Source organism: Hibiscus syriacus, unplaced genomic scaffold, assembly GCF_006381635.1.
Source record: "Hibiscus syriacus cultivar Baekdansim isolate YM2019G1 unplaced genomic scaffold, ASM638163v2 tig00111027_pilon, whole genome shotgun sequence".
NCBI classification, from domain to species: Eukaryota; Viridiplantae; Streptophyta; class Magnoliopsida; order Malvales; family Malvaceae; genus Hibiscus; species Hibiscus syriacus.
The window spans coordinates 1,343,629-1,361,998 of record NW_024062960.1 but is presented as its reverse complement, the minus strand read 5'-3'; the positions used below and the strand labels follow the sequence as shown (position 1 = coordinate 1,361,998).

The 18,370-nt window shown below is 32.4% G+C and overlaps 1 protein-coding gene and 1 pseudogene across 2 annotated transcripts; both read right to left on the bottom strand.

Annotated features, from left to right (window-relative positions):
• Window positions 1–245: 245 nt before the first annotated feature.
• Window positions 246–4,628, bottom strand: LOC120150815 (annotated as a pseudogene).
• Window positions 4,629–5,394: 766 nt separating this feature from the next.
• Window positions 5,395–9,372, bottom strand: LOC120150765 (calcium-dependent protein kinase 26-like). 2 transcript variants are annotated; one of them, XR_005518553.1, is made up of 9 exons: window positions 8,008–8,752; window positions 7,657–7,800; window positions 7,419–7,571; window positions 7,028–7,143; window positions 6,720–6,887; window positions 6,372–6,596; window positions 6,107–6,255; window positions 5,702–5,840; window positions 5,395–5,594 (listed from the first exon to the last, which is right to left on the bottom strand). XR_005518553.1 is itself a non-coding variant. In XM_039163393.1 (9 exons), the coding sequence occupies exons 2-8, from the start codon at window positions 8,750–8,752 to the stop codon at window positions 6,133–6,135; spliced, it is 1,674 nt and encodes a 557-aa protein (XP_039019324.1). In that variant the 5' UTR covers window positions 8,753–8,814; window positions 9,270–9,372; the 3' UTR covers window positions 5,395–5,594; window positions 6,107–6,132. The 2 variants fall into 2 exon arrangements, 1 of the variants encoding a protein (XP_039019324.1); XM_039163393.1 differs by lacking the exon at window positions 5,702–5,840 and adding an exon at window positions 9,270–9,372 and having other exon boundaries at window positions 8,008–8,814.
• Window positions 9,373–18,370: the final 8,998 nt, after the last annotated feature.

Below are 18,370 nucleotides of genomic sequence, written 5' to 3'. Positions count from 1 at the left end.
CAGAAGGCTTACTTGATCAATTAGATATTATTCATTTTGCAGAAGCCTTACTTGATACACTTTGGTGTTACCATTTTGTTAAGGGTTGGTTATTTGGTTATGAGAGTTTGTTTACAGCTTGCGTGCTGATAGTTTGGGTTATAAATTGCATCAGCTGTGCTTTAATAAAAATTTACACTTCTTTGGATCTTAAAGACAAAGGAGTACGGGATTGACCAAGGATCCTCCAAATATTTGGAAAAACTTGGAGAATTTTTTTGAAGATACCCATATATGTTCTATATCCGACATTCATAACCAAGTCCGAGTAACTTAGTATTATAAAAATAAAATGGAATAACCTTAGTACACCAGACTTTACAATGTCGGAGCAAACCCAATGCAGGAAGTCGCTATCTTTGCAGCTTCCCGGCAGAGTGCAAGTAAACCGATACCGATACAACACTGCAAAAACCAGAGAAATGTGGTAATCAAACATAACCGCCACAAGTTTTGATCTGGACGAAATGATATACACCCTATATGCATGAGGCACATGGATTCAGTGCTGGACCATTTACCGAGCGGCGACATTCTGAACTATGATAGATGCCTGAACTGGACTCGTGCATAAGATACTATTAACTGTCTGTATAGTAAAATTTGGCCGGAGATAACTTATGTGGCACCAAGGAAGAACGCTAGGGTCAGATTGAAGCCAAAGAGAAACACGGAAACAACGGCACATTCCTCGTAAAGAGTTCATTGGAACTTCAATTGAAGGATTCAAAATGGTTACAAAATGTGTTATGCATGCAAAGACACATTCCTCGTACCATAACAACACTTTTATCACATTCCCGAGTAGGCTGATAATTATTTACGTTAAAGAGTTCATTCGAAATAATATGAGTTCAGATAAATAAAGCTCTTACTTGTTAAAATAAAGCACCGTATTTACAGGTTTCGGCATCAAGGAAACTAGAATTTACTTAAAATGGATTCAGAAGAATAGAAAAGTAACCCAATCTTCATGAGAAAGGATCAGAAACTTCATTGTAAATTGAACTACAAATGTATGTCCATGCAAATGCATGAACATAATTACTCTATGCTAAAACCATGGCATGCGCAACTCACATGATCCTAACAAATCAGAGAGATGGATGTAAATTCAGACAAATAAATGATTAAATAAATATGAAATTTCATATCATGTCTTACCTTCACAATATTGTCCGCATATTTCATTACCATCGATACAGCAATTCCACTGCAAATGGAACAAATACATGAGCAGGTTTCATGAAAACGAAACAGGGGAACTAAAAGGTCCTTACTTGAACAGAGATTCATATAAGCATCGGCTGCAGTAAGCTTGTCAAACTCGAGAATTTCTATTACTTGTAGTATTAAAAGGGCAGGTAAGCAGCAAAGAGCTAGACAAGTTTTTCTGAGGTTCATGGTGTTCTTACATGGCCTTCTAACAAGTTTTTTTTAGGTTCCCAGTGTTCTCCAAGAGCAAAGTTTAATTATCAGAAAAGATTGCAATATCTTCTTGAATACAATGTCTACTACAAAACTATAAATAGAGTCAGCAACTAGGTGCTATCAAACTTACTCAAGCCAGAAAGGAGAATGCAATACCTGAGTGCATGGTTAAGGATCATGAGAGTGGTAATTATTGAGTATCCATGGAAGAAGCCCCTGAGCAAATGAAATAAATTTCAAAATTTGAATGAAAGAACTATCAAGGATTACGAAGTTATTAAAACAGAACTCTATTTCTAAACAGATGATTTTTTATTTTGTAAGATGTATCATTTATGTGAGTCACATAAATGCACAACATGCTGAGTTAATAATAATATTTCTAAGATAGGTGACAGCAACAAATTTAAAGGTTCAGATTACTTGTTCATGATAGCATCAAAATCTTGTACTAGTATTGCTACAGCATTGAAAGCCATTCCGAAGATATACAACCAGAAATTCTGCACATTTATATTCCTTGAATTGCGCTTCTTAATTATAGCCTGCCAGCAAAAGTAAATAATCAACATGGATTTCTACCACGATTAAGAATTTTGCTAATTGAACTTAGCAGAAGCTCTGTATGTTATGTTTTTAACTGAATCAAGACATTTTCATTGATCGAGAACTATAAATCACTGAATTCAATCAGAATCAGATTAGGCAACATCGGCAAAACGCCTTAGCAGTAAATAATCATCCAAAAACAAGTTACAGCTTCAAAAAGAAGAAATGGAACACGTATCTAAAATTTTTTACCTCAGTGTAGACTCCTGCAAATCCACTCAAAAGAGCCATCACCTGCAAAGCAAGTAAAGATACAAATGATTAAAAATTTGATTTTGAAGGAATCGATCAATTTCACTTTTCATCTTTATGAGACTAAAAGACAAATATTTTGTCAACTTACAATGGCCATTATCCAACCTGGCAGAGGTGTTTGAAGTACTTGATCAGAACTACAAAATATAATGCAAATTTACTAAGGCATAGCCAGATGATAAACGGTAAACCCTATAAAAATCTCAAATTGAGAGCAAGCATGTCCCTATCCTCGTGGGATTGAGAATTGAGATATTGGTTTCCATTTCAAGTACTCTACTCATAACCATATAAAGCATACATGTTCAAATTGTTCAATCATTATCTGGCAATTTTTGGCGTTCATCAAGATGAAATTGCCAGGTCCAGCACGTTAACCGTCATACAACAGCACTAAGACAATCTCCAAAGTCAATAAGTTTTCATCTAAGTAAAAAACATGTGCTCAAACAAACTGTGGAACAATTGAGAAAGGTTTTACGACTCTTACCGAGAATTTAGTTGTGCTGCTGTGCAGCCAGCACATAAGAGAATAAAAGCCGCCCATTGAATCTCGCTTAATCTGAATTAAAGTATCAATAAGAGAAAATTTATGGAATCCAAAAGGTTTACAATATATGTTTATTTTGGTGTATCTTCGACTTGAATGTATATTAGATTTATTTAATAGAAATTTGCATAACTGAGATTCTGAGAATTTCTATTGCTATGCTATGCTATACTGAATAATCAGCAGATGTCATCCATCAACTCTTTTTTATGGAAAAAAATCGACATGCGTGGTTTTAAGCGGCTTACTTTTTCTTAAGGATGATACGATACAAAACACCAGTACTGATAATATTCAGATTCTTCAGTATCTGATAACCCGGTGCGTCAACATAGGCAAAGATGTAATACTGCAACATAAAATTGAAAAGCACATACAATTACATTTTGGAAAATAAGACCAAGATATAGTTACAAGGAAAAAATAAATAAAAATCCACCTGTAGCAAATTCTTGACAAGATAAAGTAAGGCAGGAATGGGATAAACAATAACTTCATCAAGGGTTGTACTCAACTGGGTTCAATAAAAAATAAAAAATAAAAAATGTATGCTCATCATCTCCATGTTAATAGAAAAAATAGACATAAGCAAATAACAATTAAGTTTTACCTGTTATCATCTGTAACTCCTTCACTTTTCCATATTCTTGCCAAGGCCGCAAGTGACAAGGCACATTTCAAAGTCTCCACCTGTTTCCCGAAATAACAGTAGAAGGTCAATCCCATTGGCACCATGTCAAGTCATAACACAGGATGACTATTCTACTCACCATAAAGTTCGCTGTGGTAACACTATACTCGTACTTCCCAGCTCTCTTCGACCAGACAATAAGTATTGCTTGTGAACTTGTAAGAAAAGTCGGTGCAAGTGTAACAATTGTCCTAATCAAGGGGGGCAAAACCATCAACTTTTTATCTTTTTCAGTTTTTCTAAAGCTAATATTAGTAAAAGGAAAACGGATTATGTAAGCCGATCTTACTTGCGTTTCCACTCGGCCTGTTCCCTTGGAGGAACATTACTTACGGAAGCTGCATATCAATGGAAATCATAACAGAAATGAGAAAAACAAAGGATAATTTTATACAATCAAAATCACATAGCAATCAAACAAGCACTTTTAACCAAAACATACCAACCCCTGGAAACCCTGTGCCTCTTAGATTCTCAATGTCATCACTTACTGTTCCTCCATCATCATCCTACAAATCAAAATTCACTCAAACAAGAATAAAAGATCGGATTTAAACCTCTTATGAAGATAATTTCAATCAAATCTAGAACAAACTTCACAAATTCTGAAAGTAAACAGCATTCCTTCAATTTTTCGAGATTAACAACTAACCAGATAACTAAACTCTACTATAACCAGAAATACTTTAAATTAGCATTTATTTTCTCCAGTAAACAATTACAGCGAATTTTCGAGGAATTCAAGAAAATTAGCCACCAGGTTCACAGAATAAACTAAAGCAAATGCCGTTAAATAAAAAAACTAGAATTTGTTGGCAAAATCAACGTAAGCAAAAACATCAGTGACGAAAGATCCAATTTGGCATCCGAATATGATAATGAAGAACGTTGAGACGTACAATTGAGGAGAAAAATAAAAGGAAGAAATACCTCATCTTTGATTTTGCCATACTCCATTTTCGAATCAGCTCGTAGCAGATCTCACTACTTTCTGCTATGGAATGTGTTAAAGAAAAATAGAGGAAAAATGGCCCGATTTGAACCATACTTTTGAGTTCAGCTCAACTGGCTTTGATGATTGGGCTTCAGAGATTGTATATCTGAGATGCAGTCTCTCGTTTTGAAAATAAAGCGAATTTGAGGGGGATTGTGAAAACTGAAAATCAAAACAATTTTCTTTGCCTTTTTATTCTGTGTAAATTTTAATAAATCTATTATATTTATCAGGGTCGATAAAGACAGTTAAATTAAATTAATCGAATAAATTAAATTAACTTAATCAAATTTTATTGGTTTATTTAGTTAATTTGTTTTATTCCAACGGTTAATTCAGTTAGGTTTTGGTTTAAAAAATTTAAATCGAATAAACTTTTTATGTAATAAATTGTATATATATTTGTTTAATTTAATATAAATTTGAAACTAAATATCCAAATATGAAACAGCTCAATCAAATTGTTTAATTACATATAAATATTCAATTTTACTACTATATTTTTATTTTATAAATAAATCTTAAAAATTAAAAGGGAAAAATAATTCCATCAAATTACTTAATTAACTGCATATAAATGTTTAATTTATTTTTCTATTTTATAGATAAATCTTAAGAAAAAAAATTATCAATTCAATTTAGTCTCTATTTTAATTTGATTAAAAAATTAATGTGATTATTTTATTATTTTGAAAATAAAATCATTCGATGTATTTAATTTTATAATTTAATATATTTATTCAATTTTTAAAATATCAAAACGAGACAAAATAAGACTAACAAATATCATATCAGTTAGATTCTTTCATCGGTTTAATTATCAAATAATGTTTAATGTTAATTAGATATGATATAGAAAATATTCAAATACAAATAAATTGGAATTAAATTAAAGGCAACTGCTAATAATTTAGTAGTAATTTACAATGTTTATGATTCTTAGGGTGACAGTCCCATGGGAGCAACCCCATTGCCGTTTTGCTTGTCACACTAACCCTCTTCTTCTTGTTGCTTTGCTGTACAATCTGCCAACAACAACATGCAAAACAGTAAGTTTTCGGGACTGTAACGAGCCGGCGGCTATTGTATGATTAGCAAACGGTTAAAATGTCCGGCTAACTAAGTCGAGGACCTGGTTTTTTCTTTTACTGGTATCGATGATTTTCGTTTCACTGGTTTGCAATGCCTTCTTCCACTTGCACAAAGAAACTCTATGGACTTGTAGTACCTGCTGGCATGTCGGTATCTAAAGACGCTGCTACGTAAACACCCTAGCTTACACGCACAACAGTCAATATTATCAAATTTTCTGTCGCCTCTCGATTATTTCAAAGTATCACAACAGTGTGAAGGTATGTTAATGAGTCCTTACCACTACCGGATTGCAGACCGTTAAAATTTTCAGGCTAGAAGTGAGCCAGAATGTCTACTAATCGAATTTATAACCTAGACAGACTAAACCACAAGAGGCTTTCTTTTATGTGTGCTTTAATCGAAACCGGGAAGAGGAGGATATAAAGAGACGGTTCAAAGATACCTGTACAAAATGTGCGTGGCTGCAAACTATTGGGAACTGTGTGCATCTTTCATGCTTACATTCATACTGTTTCGCATGGTTTGTCTGCCGATCCAGCCATTTCCTTTTTTCATCATGTCAACGAATTCAGCGTAATCTATTCTTCCGTCCTGGAATGAATTGAAAAATTCACTGTTTATGCTAATGTAAATAAAGATGAATGAAGTAAATTTGTCAGCTTGAGAATATTGTAGCCATTCAGTCGTGCAGGCGAAAATGACGTTACATTATCTTGATCAACTTCTCTGATAATATCCTCAAGCAAAACATCCGTCATGTTATGCTCGACACAAGCTTGTTGAAGCTCATCAACTGTAATATAGCCGCTTCCATCCTTGTCAAAGTATTGGAACGCCGCGATGAGATGTTCCTCACGCTCTAGTTTATTAAGGTGAACGGTTGCAGCTATAAATTCTCCGTAATCAATGGTGCCACTATTGTCAATATCAGCCTGAGAATAGAAAAAGGAGCTCAGATTGTTAACTCCGTATTCGTCATGGTTAAAAGAAGGGCAGGAAAAACAAAAAAAGAACATGAAACTAATGTTCTGACAACTGCTTCACAACAGACTTACGGCATCCATGAGGGCCTTTATCTCTGTATCCCTCAAGGTTGAGCCGTATCTTCGCAATCCAGCTTTGAGTTCATCGAATGTGATTGCACCACTGTTATCAGTATCCATAGCCGTAAACATTTCTCTCAAACCTGCAATCTCCTCCTCGGAGAGACTTTCAGCTATAACCTGATAGTACAAAAGAGAGGCAGAACTTTTTTTCCGTCACAAATCACAATGACATCGAGTAAAGCCATCGTACTCATAAACATATAACTCCATTGTACACAGATGTGGATTGACAGACACACACGTCTAGAGAATCTTACCCGTAAAGCCATCTTCTTTAGTTTATTCATCGCCGAGAATTGTTTAAGACGAGAAAGTACGGCTGGATCGAGTGCCCTATCTGGGGCAACCCCATTTTCGCAAATCCAAGGATGACCTAGACAAAATCAAAGGCAATAGATATCACATGAGAAGGCATGTGAATTAATTAAAGACAACCACTTATTGCTTTGTATCAAGGTGCACTATTGGCTCAACGATGCTTTGTCCGACAACAATATACCTGAGATCGAAAACGAGCTTAAATACAGATCAAAGAGGAATCAAGTTTAAACAAACACACGTCGAACACCATACGTTGCAGCGACTGCAATTTTATTCATCTCTCCATAATCATACTACTTAAAACAAGTATGAAATGATATTACATACATAATACTTCATGAGCAGTGAGGCGCTGTGAAGGTTGAGAGCATAACATCTTCCGAATTAGGTCCTTTGCACTATCAGATATCAGGGGCCATGGATCTGAATTGAAGTCGATATACCCTTTCAACACGGCATTAAATATTCCTTGCTGTGTTTCTGAAGAACAGACAGAGAAAATTTGTTAAGTATGGAATCACTTGAAAGCTCGTAATGGTATGGAATCACAAAACACTATAAGTACCTGCCCAAAATGGCGGCACGCCACTTAGCAGTATATAGAGTATAACTCCTGCAGTCCATACGTCCGCTTCCGGTCCATAATTTTTTTTGAGTACTTCAGGAGCAACGTAATATGGGCTTCCAACCACATCGGTAAAAACTTGTCCTAAAGTAGTAAACCATATGTTATGTCAATCGACTTGATTCTGCACGGCATTGATTTGATAAACTAAAGAAGCTTCATTACTACCGAGTAAAGTCGTATGCAATAAGTTTAAGTGTTAAAGATTATGAATTGCCATTAATCACTTTGTCTTAGTCTATATTCCGGCTACTTAAATTGCTTCGAATTCAGTAACATTTAATTTCTTACCTGGTTTAAAGAATATAGAGAGTCCGAAATCGATAGCCTTGAGAGAGAAATCATTGTCCTTGTTAACTAACAAGAAATTCTCAGGCTTCAAATCTCTATGCATAACCCCGAGCGAATGACAAGCCTCGACAACCCCAACAATGATCCTCGTCAATTCAGCCGCCTTCCTCTCGGTGTAATGCCCCCTCTGGATAATACGATCGAACAACTCGCCTCCAGAGCAAAGCTCCATCACGATATGCACGTACAAAGAATCCTCATACGCACCTTGAATCGTCACGATGTTCTTATGACCGGCCAAATGATACATTATCTGAATCTCCCTCCTAACATCATCCACATCCTCCTTGGCAACCAACTTCCTCTTCGATATCGACTTGCAGGCGTAGTCAATCCCCGTAGAAAGCTCGGTACACAAATACGTAGTCCCGAACTGTCCTTGTCCTAACTTAGGGCCTAAAGTGTAAAGGTCGCGGATGTTGGGAGTCTTATGACCCATAACAAAATAGGTCTGATCATCACTACCGTGTTTCATGATGTTTCCTTGCTTGTTCGAGAAAATATCAGCCAAACGGTTATTGGTTTTCGCAGTTTCTTCGACGGATTGTGGGGGAACTAATGGCTTAGGGGGAATACTCAAACTCGAAGAAGCTTTACTACTATGCTTCGAATATATATCCTCGGGCTGATTATCGTTGCCCTTATAAAGATTCCCCTCGTTAGATCCACCGCATGTATTGCCCATCAAACAATCAAAGTTACCCCCCACAACATTTTCTTCATCCAATGATAGATCATCAATTCACACTGAAAAACAGGAAATGGAATGGAAATAATCAAAATATGTAAATTCTGGATGATTCCTATCATTGGAAACTTTAAAATTCTTAACAAAAAAATGAACATTAATTCAAATCATATCGAAAGAACCCCATATCAAATCAAAGCTTCAAACATTGAAAATGCAAAAGGAAAACGAGAAAACAAGAAAACGATTCATTTTCAATAATTTCCCAGACCAAAAAGGAAGAAGAAAAAAAAAGCAAAGTTACCATCTTTCTACATGAAACAAGATTAAACATCAAACCAACGAAAAATCTCATCTGAAATGAATTAAAAACAACGAGTCTTCATCCCAGAAATCCAAGAAAAATGGAAACAGAGATCAACTAACAAACATGTAAACATACACGATTATCAAAATAACAAAAAAAACAAAGGGAAAAGAGAAAGAACCCAGAGATGAGAGATGGAAGAAGTACCAGTTTGGAGTAGAAAAGAATGAGGTGATCGAAGGAGAGACAAAGGAGGAAATGGGTATGGTGGAGAGTGGATGGATTGTTGATTGTTTAATGTTTGAATTTCTATTCTGTTTTTTGTTTGTTTATTTTTGGGTTGCTGTTTTAAGTAACATCGGTTAAACTGAGTGGATGTACATTCTTTTATTTTTTATTTTTTTATGTTTACAGGTTAACTTAATATAAACTAAGGGTAAACTACAAATATTACCGTTACACTTTCTTTTCACTCCTATTTTGGTCAATAACGTTTTAAAATTTTCAATTTACTCATTAGACTTTTGATATTCTTATTTTGATCCCTTGGGTGTAGCATTGTTCATTTTTCAATTTTAATTGAATTAATCGACTGAACCAAAATTTAGTTCAGTTAGTCAGCAGGGTAAATAAATGTTAGATTGGTTAACCGTTATAAAAATTTAAAGTCCAATTATCGATTAATTTGGTTAAGAAATTAATCAATTGAACCAAGTATGCTGATATGATTGTTTTCTATTGACATGAAATTTATATATCATCCACGTCTTTCTATCTTTTCTTTTTATCTTGTTCTTACAAATATGAAAAATTTATAGGATTATCCATGTCTCACACTAACGTTGCAATTATTATTTTTCAATGTCTATATCATCGTTCAAAATGTTGACGAACTAGCCTTGTTATCTCCCACCACTCTATTAGTTTAGATTTTACATGTATCACTTTAAAACTCGTAACTCAACCTTAAATTAAAAACTCATAAAATTCTAAATCACCCTAGCCTATAATACCAATCATTCGATCACCATGAAATCAAGATATACAACTCACTTCCGCTTTCTTCACTTTATTACTGCTGGGATTTGAAAGAAGTTATTATCTTTGAAAAATCAAATAAAATATAAAATTAGGTTTTTTAACAGAAAGTGAAAAAAATAGAACTATTTCATATTTTTAAATAAAAATATCTAGCCAAACGTCGTTAAGTATTTAACAACAGAGTAGTCAAAATTGAAGTAAAAAAATCAGTGAATAAATTAAAAAAATTAAATTTTAATGATTAAAAATATAAGTGAGGAAAATTAAGTGATGAAATTTATAATTTACTCACAAAATAAATATTAAATATTGAACTTAAAAATGATCTAAGTGGTAAAGGAAATATTATTCTTCATGAGGGAGTCAGCATCAAGAATTTTTTTGTGATCTAAATAAATATTAAATATTGAACTTAAAAAAATGATCTAAGTGATAAAAAATGATCTTAAGTACCTCGACGGATGTTGGTGCTTTAACTCGAGACTTTTAAAGACAACAATCAACTCTTTAATTATTGAGGTAATTTAGTTCGAACACCATCTGTAATTTTATTTATAAATGTTTGAGTTTATTCAAATCTAAAATTTAAACACATATTAATTTGCATTCATATTTATTTAAAAATAAATAAATAATTTAAATATTGTATAAAAAAATTAAATTATATAATAAATTTATTAATATATTGTCTATCTTTTCATAATGATCTAAGCCATCAATTTCCAATTTAGTATATACGGTCGGTCCATCTAATTTTCAATCCAATGACGTACCAAATGTAATATACCGAAAATAAACACTTTTTTTGTTTTTCCCCTTCCTTTGGCTTAAATTGAAAATAGTTATTTTGTTATATATTTTTGAAAAGCATTAATAAGTATTTAATGCGACTAATGATTATAGAAAAATGTAATTAATGAACCCTAACTACGGACTAATACATATTTTATATTTTCTTATTTCGCATAAATTTAATAATATTATAAATTGTGGTATAATGATAAATAATAAAAATTTAAATGAAATTTAAATTAACATTAAATTTTAAATTTAATCTTATATTTTCCTTTATAAATTATTGTAATACCCCAAAAATTTAGATAATGACCAAAATGAAAATTTTGAAAGTTTGATGGCCAAAGTAGAAAAGTGAGAAAAAGTTTAGGGAATTAAGTGATAAATTTCCTAAAAAAAATTTATTCCATAAATAGATAGTTTACTCTTGAGAGTGGGGTTTTATAGAATCATATTTTTGGATTTGAAATTTTAGTAAAGAAAAATTAGAAAGGGTTAAAGCCGATAAGGAATTGAAAATTCATATCGAATTGGAATTTTACAAAAAATTGAAGGATGTTATAAAGTGATTGGAAATATTATTTTAATATTTTAGATCAGAGAAATTTGGTTTGAAAATGTGCAATTTTTCAGATTTAACCAAAACAGTGGAATTAGTGACTAAAACGCAATATTTAAAAAAATCAGGGGAAATTTCGTAAATCAAAGTCAAATTAATTCATATTTGACTTTGGAAGATGATAAGGATGAGGTGTCTTGGTTTTATAGTGAATAGGAAGATTCATTAAGGGTGAGTTGGTCTTATCTCAATTAAATGAATATTTTATTCATTTAAAGTTAGATTAAATGTAAATTAAGATGAAATGTACCTAACATTTCATTTCACCTTGCTCATCTTCTACTCCAAGTTGCGTGGGTTTTCTCCAAAGGTGAGAGAAAGTTTCAATTCAATTTTTAAGCAATTTCATTTGGATTTTGAGTATGTCGTAAAAGAGAAAATTGTTATACGCGAAAAACGATATCATTTGGTACTAATATTGCATGATAATCTTGTTGGTGTTCAAAGATCCCAAATTCTATAGTTTGTGTTCATATAAGGGATCACTAAATTGATGATGAATCTTGATGTTTGTGAGCTAGTAGATTCATATTAAAGCATGTGTGATGATTAGAACATGTTTAATCTTCCTAAAACTTGTTCTTTAAGTTTCAGCCATGGATTGTTTGAGTGAGAAAAATTATGGAAAATTATATAAGGGTTGGAAATGATGAAGGAAGTATTCTACAAGCCTTAGAAAAATTGGGGATCATTTTGTAATTTTTGAAAAATTGGGGATCAATTCAATAATTTTGGAAAATTGATGGGTTGTTGTGTAAGTGTTATATAATTGATGTACTATGCTAGAAATTGATGTTTGGGAATTAAAATCAGTGTTAGAATGTGAAATTTGATTATTTTGGGAAGTTTAGAAATTTGGTGATTTTAATGTAAATATCGAATTGTTTGGGAGTGTTTATTGTAATTATGTCTTTGTATGGGTACTTGGTTGATAATACTTTCAATACTGGAATTTTTGTATTGAAATTTTAAGTGGTAAAATGGTGAAGGATAATTTTATATATAAATTGGAAAAGTTGGTTCCAATGTTAAAAGGAATTATTAAGTATTAAGTATTTTGATAGAAAATGAGTTCCAATTATATTATGGAGTTATTTTGGGATATGTTAATATTAGTAAAATACTAACATATGTATTATTATGAATTTGTGATTTATACAGATCCTGATTGATTTGTGATCGAATCAAATCAAATAGAAAAGGGTTTATCAGGAAGACTTGTGATAAGTCGACCTTGTTTATATCAACATGATTTTATATCATTTTTATAACTTCGATATGACATTGATATGTCATAGTGTGAAGTTATAATGCATTGATCATGAATAATACGATATTTTACCATGAATTGTTATTTTGGGTATGAACTTGTTGAGTTAATCGATCGATGGAATAGGCCAAGAGGGGGGTGAATTGGCAATAAAAAAGTTTCGGTGGAAGCTTTTGCAGAAAATTGAAAATATTTGCACAGCAATTTAGAGTGATTCGACTTTCTCTACTAAAGTCTACGTCCACTACCTTAGCTATCCATACTAAGGATTTTTCACAAATTCACTAATTTTTCTTTCTTTTGAAGACAAAGAGTAACCTTACAAATCCCTCAAGAATTATTCCCCAAATTCTTGAGAACACTCTCTCCCAAAGAGAACAATACAAATTTTGCAAACTTATAAGAAAATCCTCACAAGGCAAGATGTTTGCACAATTCTAGAACAAAGAAAGAACACTCAAGAATAATACAATTGAGCACAATAAGTGTTCTTGAAAGAAAAAAATGAATATTGAATGAAATAGGCTTGAAAATGCTCAAACTTGAGGTTTGATATTTTCTCTTTGATTCTCTCTTGATTCTTGTTGATTGTTGTTTCTTATTGTTGATCAATGGCTTCTAAGCTTGTTTAAATACTCATTCAATTGATTCTGAACGTTGGGGATGATTAGTGGAGTCAATGGAGCCGTTTAAGTGTGAAAACAATTAATAAAACTGCTTGGAGCGTGGGGGGAATCGGTACCCCCTCATAGGAAATCGGTTCCCTTAGTGTAAAATTCAAATATTTCGGCCGTTATACAGGGGGAATCGGTTCCCTCCGAGTAATCTGTTATTTCTCGGAGCAAAACTATTCAGGGGGAATCAGTACCCCCTTGGGGGAATCGGTTCCCTCTGGACAAACTATAATTTTTGGCTTTGAAAATGTTCGAAATACTTTGTAAAATTGTTTTGAGATTATTTTAAGATTGAAACTTAATTTTACATTTTTAGTAAGGATTAAAAATGACATATGAAAGACTTGGAGTAACAATTTGAATATTCAAATAATTGTATAGAATATTCTTTAGAAAATCATTCGTAAAATCTTAAAATTCATTTATGCTTAGTTTGTTATATTGAAACATCAAAATGTTTTCAACAATATCCCCTTTTTGATATAACAAAACATTTGAGTAATTTTAAGATTTTCTAATTTGAAAATCATTTTTGAAATTTAATTACTTCCCCTTACTCTAACACTACTCCCCCTTTTTGTTAAATCAAAAGGACTCTAAAATGTTTTTAAACAAGGTTTTGAAAAACTTTAGCCAATTGATATTTAGAAATGTAAAGCTTAAGCTACTAAGATCACAATCAAGAGAATATGTTAGCCATTAGTTTCATAATCCAATATTCATAAACGAATGTGAAATGGTAAAATTGGTCATAGTCATCTAATTGTAAATGATTCAATAATGAATAAATATATATAAATATAAGTTCAAACATCCATAAAACATCAAACAAAAACATCCAACAATCATATCAAAGTTAAACATTCAAAATGTTAAAACAATAATCTCTAAGTCTTACTTAAGAGTACTAAAGCATGACAAAGAATCAAGCATCTGTAGGAGGATCGGAAGGAGGAAAATGAGCTCGCATAGGGGCCATCTCATGTGTGGGTGCATTAATACGTTCTGTCGTAACCGGTTTTCGTCCGGGCACGAATTTTTACTTGGCGGGAAAAATAATGTGGATACAAAATAATTAAAAAAATGGTTTGGGAGTCGCCATCGGCATTTTGGGTCAGGTAGGTCGAATACCTAAAAATTACCTTTTAAAAGAGTTTTTTAAGAAAACATCAGTTAAAAGATAAACTGATCCGCGTTTAACCAAAAATTCGTTCTTTTTAGAAATAAAAAGGGATTCGTGGTCGGTTACGTTTAGGGAAGGATTAACACCCCTACAACGCCCAAAATTGGTACTTATTAATTATAAATTGTCTCTATTATTGGAAATTTAAAAGTTCAAAAATATATTTAATCCATAATTCTACTAAGTTTATTAATATAATTTTAAGATAATATATTAATATATATATTTTATTAAACAAGATATTTATTTATTTAGAAATATCATAAAAGGGCTTCTAGGTGCTTTAAGACAGCTCCTTTCTTAATATTAAAAAATAAATAAATTTTAATAAAAAATAATATAAAAATAGATTTATATATTAAAATATTTTTTATCAGAAAATGGACATCCAGTTGCTTTAAGACTGTCCTTTCTTAATATTGATATATATTAAAATATGATTGAAATGATTTAAAAATAATATATTAAATTTATAAATAGTATTTTCATAAAATAAATAAATATTATTTATATATATTTATAAGACTTAGATAAATATTTATATATATATATATATAGACATAAATAATAAATAATAATAGTAATACTAATGATAAATATATAATCATAAATATATGAAAGTAAAATATGATTAATAAAATTAAAACATAGTATTAAAATGTAAAAAGTAAAAAAGCTTGTAAAATAAATGAAAATGTTAATCTTAGAGACTAAATTATAATCTAATAAAATTAAATACTTAATTTATAATTTATTTAAAACTACAGGGATTAGATATGCTATTTTATCAATTTATTAATTTAGGGACTAAAATAAAATTATATAAAACATCAGTTATTAAATGTAAAATATTAAAATTCGCAGACCTAATTCGAATTATTAAAAATATATGTATTAATAGAGTAGTTTGACCTAATTAATTATTAGGGATCAAAATAAAAGTAATTGAAATTACCTGGGACTAAATAAAGTATTTATCCTAAAATATATAAATACTGCTAGGGACTAAATTATAAATTAATAAAGTTAGAAGACCGTATTAAAACATATTAAAATTGATTTCAGTGATTAAATTGAAAATATTACAAACGTGGAACACTGCGGAAAGGGTTTACCCTTTAGTGAAATTACGCATACACCCTCCCCTAAAACGCTGTCGTTTGGGAGAGGATTTTTAAACCCTTTAACCGGCCCAAAATAGCCATTTTGCTTCATTTTTAATTTTTCATTCTCTCTCTGGGAGAGAGACTCTCTCGCCTCTCTCTAAATTGGAGAGAATCCGGCAACCATGCCGGCCACCGCGCTCAGGTGGCAATGACCACCGCCGGCCACCGCGCTCCGGTGGTAATGACCACCGCCAGCCACCGTGCGGTGGCCGGAAAATTTTAAAACCCCCCAAAATATAGATCGGAACGTGCTAATGCCGATTCCGGTGTCCTTTTTCCCTAAAAAGCTCCCAATCGGAGCAAATCTACGAAAGTACCTTCGGTTTTCGAAGGTTTTTAGTGATTCTTGGAGGCCAGTGGTGACTCCGATCGAGGTGTTATCTTCCTCGGTAAGTTTCTCTCGTTCTTCTCTTTTTGTTTTGTGGTTTTCTTTGTGGTTTGTTGGTATTTTTCTTCAATCTTTGGTCTCTTGCTCTCCGTCTTTGCTTGTTGTGGCCTCTTGTCCGTTTTTTTTTCTGTTTGCAGGTGTGATGAGGCTTTGTAGCCATCCAGGTACTAGCCTCGGACCGGTTCTATTGGTGATTTTCCGGTGAGTCACCATAGCTATGGTGGTGACTCACCATAGGCAACCACGTGGACGGTCAGAGTCATGGCAGCAGAGCTTCTGGAGTGTCGGCGACGAGGTGGCGTGGCACTAAAAGCTTCAGGCAGTGGCGATGTGGCCCTAGGGTATCATACCCTAGGGTTTTTATATGGCTCAACGGTGGCCGTTGGATCTTTCCAGATCCAATGGCGGTGATTAGCTGGCGGTTGGGGCATGAGATGATATAAACCCTAAACATTTAGGGTTACTGTTGGGCTACCGAATATGAGCCTCTGTATTTGGGCTGGGTATGTAATAGTAAATAAATAAAATTATTTAATAATAATAATAATAATAATATAATTAATAATAATAATAATAATAATAATAAAATATAAATAATATTCAAATGAAAAAAAACGAGTATCTTCAACTGCCCCTTTTGCTTATTCTTGTATTAACAAGAATAGGGAAAAGACGAAAAGATAATAAATTTTTTTTTTTCATTTGACTTCACTTGATTATGATGGAAATGTTGAACAAATTCTTTTTTGAGATTAGTTCTTCTCATTATGAACTTTTTCACTGGGGAAGACGATTTATCTCCTTCTGTGATGTAATCTAGCAAAAAGTTGAACAAATTCTCTTCCTTCTTCATATGAGTTCTTCTCATTATAACTTTCTGGAAAATATTTCCTTCTGTGATAGCATCAAACAAAGGTTGAACAAGCTCTTCTCATTATGAACTTCTTATTCCTTCTTCAGATGAGTTCTTCTCATTATGAACTTTCTCTGGAAAAGTTAATCCATCAAGTGATGAATTCAGGCAAAAGGTTGAACAAATTCTTCTCATTATGAATTTCTTCTTCCTCTTCAGATAAGTTCTTCTCATTATGAACTTTCTCTGGAAATGTTGATCCATCAAGTGATGAATTCGAGCAAAAAGTTAAACAAGTTCTTCTCATTATGAACTTCTTCTTCCTTCTTCAGATGAGTTCTTCTAATTATGAATACTTCTGGAAATGTTGATCCATCAAGTGATGGATTCGAGCAAAAGGTTAAACAAGTTCTTCTCATTATGAACTTTCTCTTCCTTCTTCAGATGAGTTCTTCTCATTATGAACACTTCTGGAAATGTTGATCCATCAAGTGATGGATTCAAGCAAAAGGTTGAACAAATTCTTCTCAATATGAATTTCTTCTTCCTCTTCAGATAAGTTCTTCTCATTATGAACTTTCTCTGGAAATGTTGATCCATCAAGTGATGGATTCAGGCAAAAGGTTAAACAAGTTCTTCTCATTATGAACTTCCTCTTCCTTCTTCAGATGAGTTCTTCTCATTATGAACACTTCTGGAAATGTTGAGCAAAAGGTTGAACAAGTTCTTCTCATTATGAACTTCTTCTTCCTTCTTCAGATGAGTTCTTCTCATTATGAATCTTCTGGAAATATTGATCCATTGAATGATGAATTCAAGCAAAAAGTTGAACAAGTTCTTCTCATTATGAACTTCTTCTTCCTTCTTCAGATGAGTTCTTCTCAATATGAACTCTTCTGGAAATGTTGATCCATCGAATGATGAATTCAAGCAAAAAGTTGAACAAGTTCTTTTCATTATGAACTTCTTCTTCCTTCTTCAGGTGAGTTCTTCTCATTATGAACTCTACCTGGAAATGTTTTAAGAAAAAAACTTTCTGTACTGTAGGGCTTACAGCTGACCCAAAGGTTTTGAAAACATCAAAAAACTCCCGAAGGCTTTTTGGAAACATCATGCACTGTAGGACTTACAGATGACCCTAAGGCTTTGAAAACATCAAAAAGCTCCCGAAGGCTTTTTGGAAACATCATGCATTGTAGGACTTACAGATGTGAGAAATAGTTTACTAAGTAAGAAACTATGAAAATCGTATTCTTACTATTCAACAATTTCATTTTTAGAAAAGATTGAATGAGAAACTATGTAAACTGTTTTCTCAT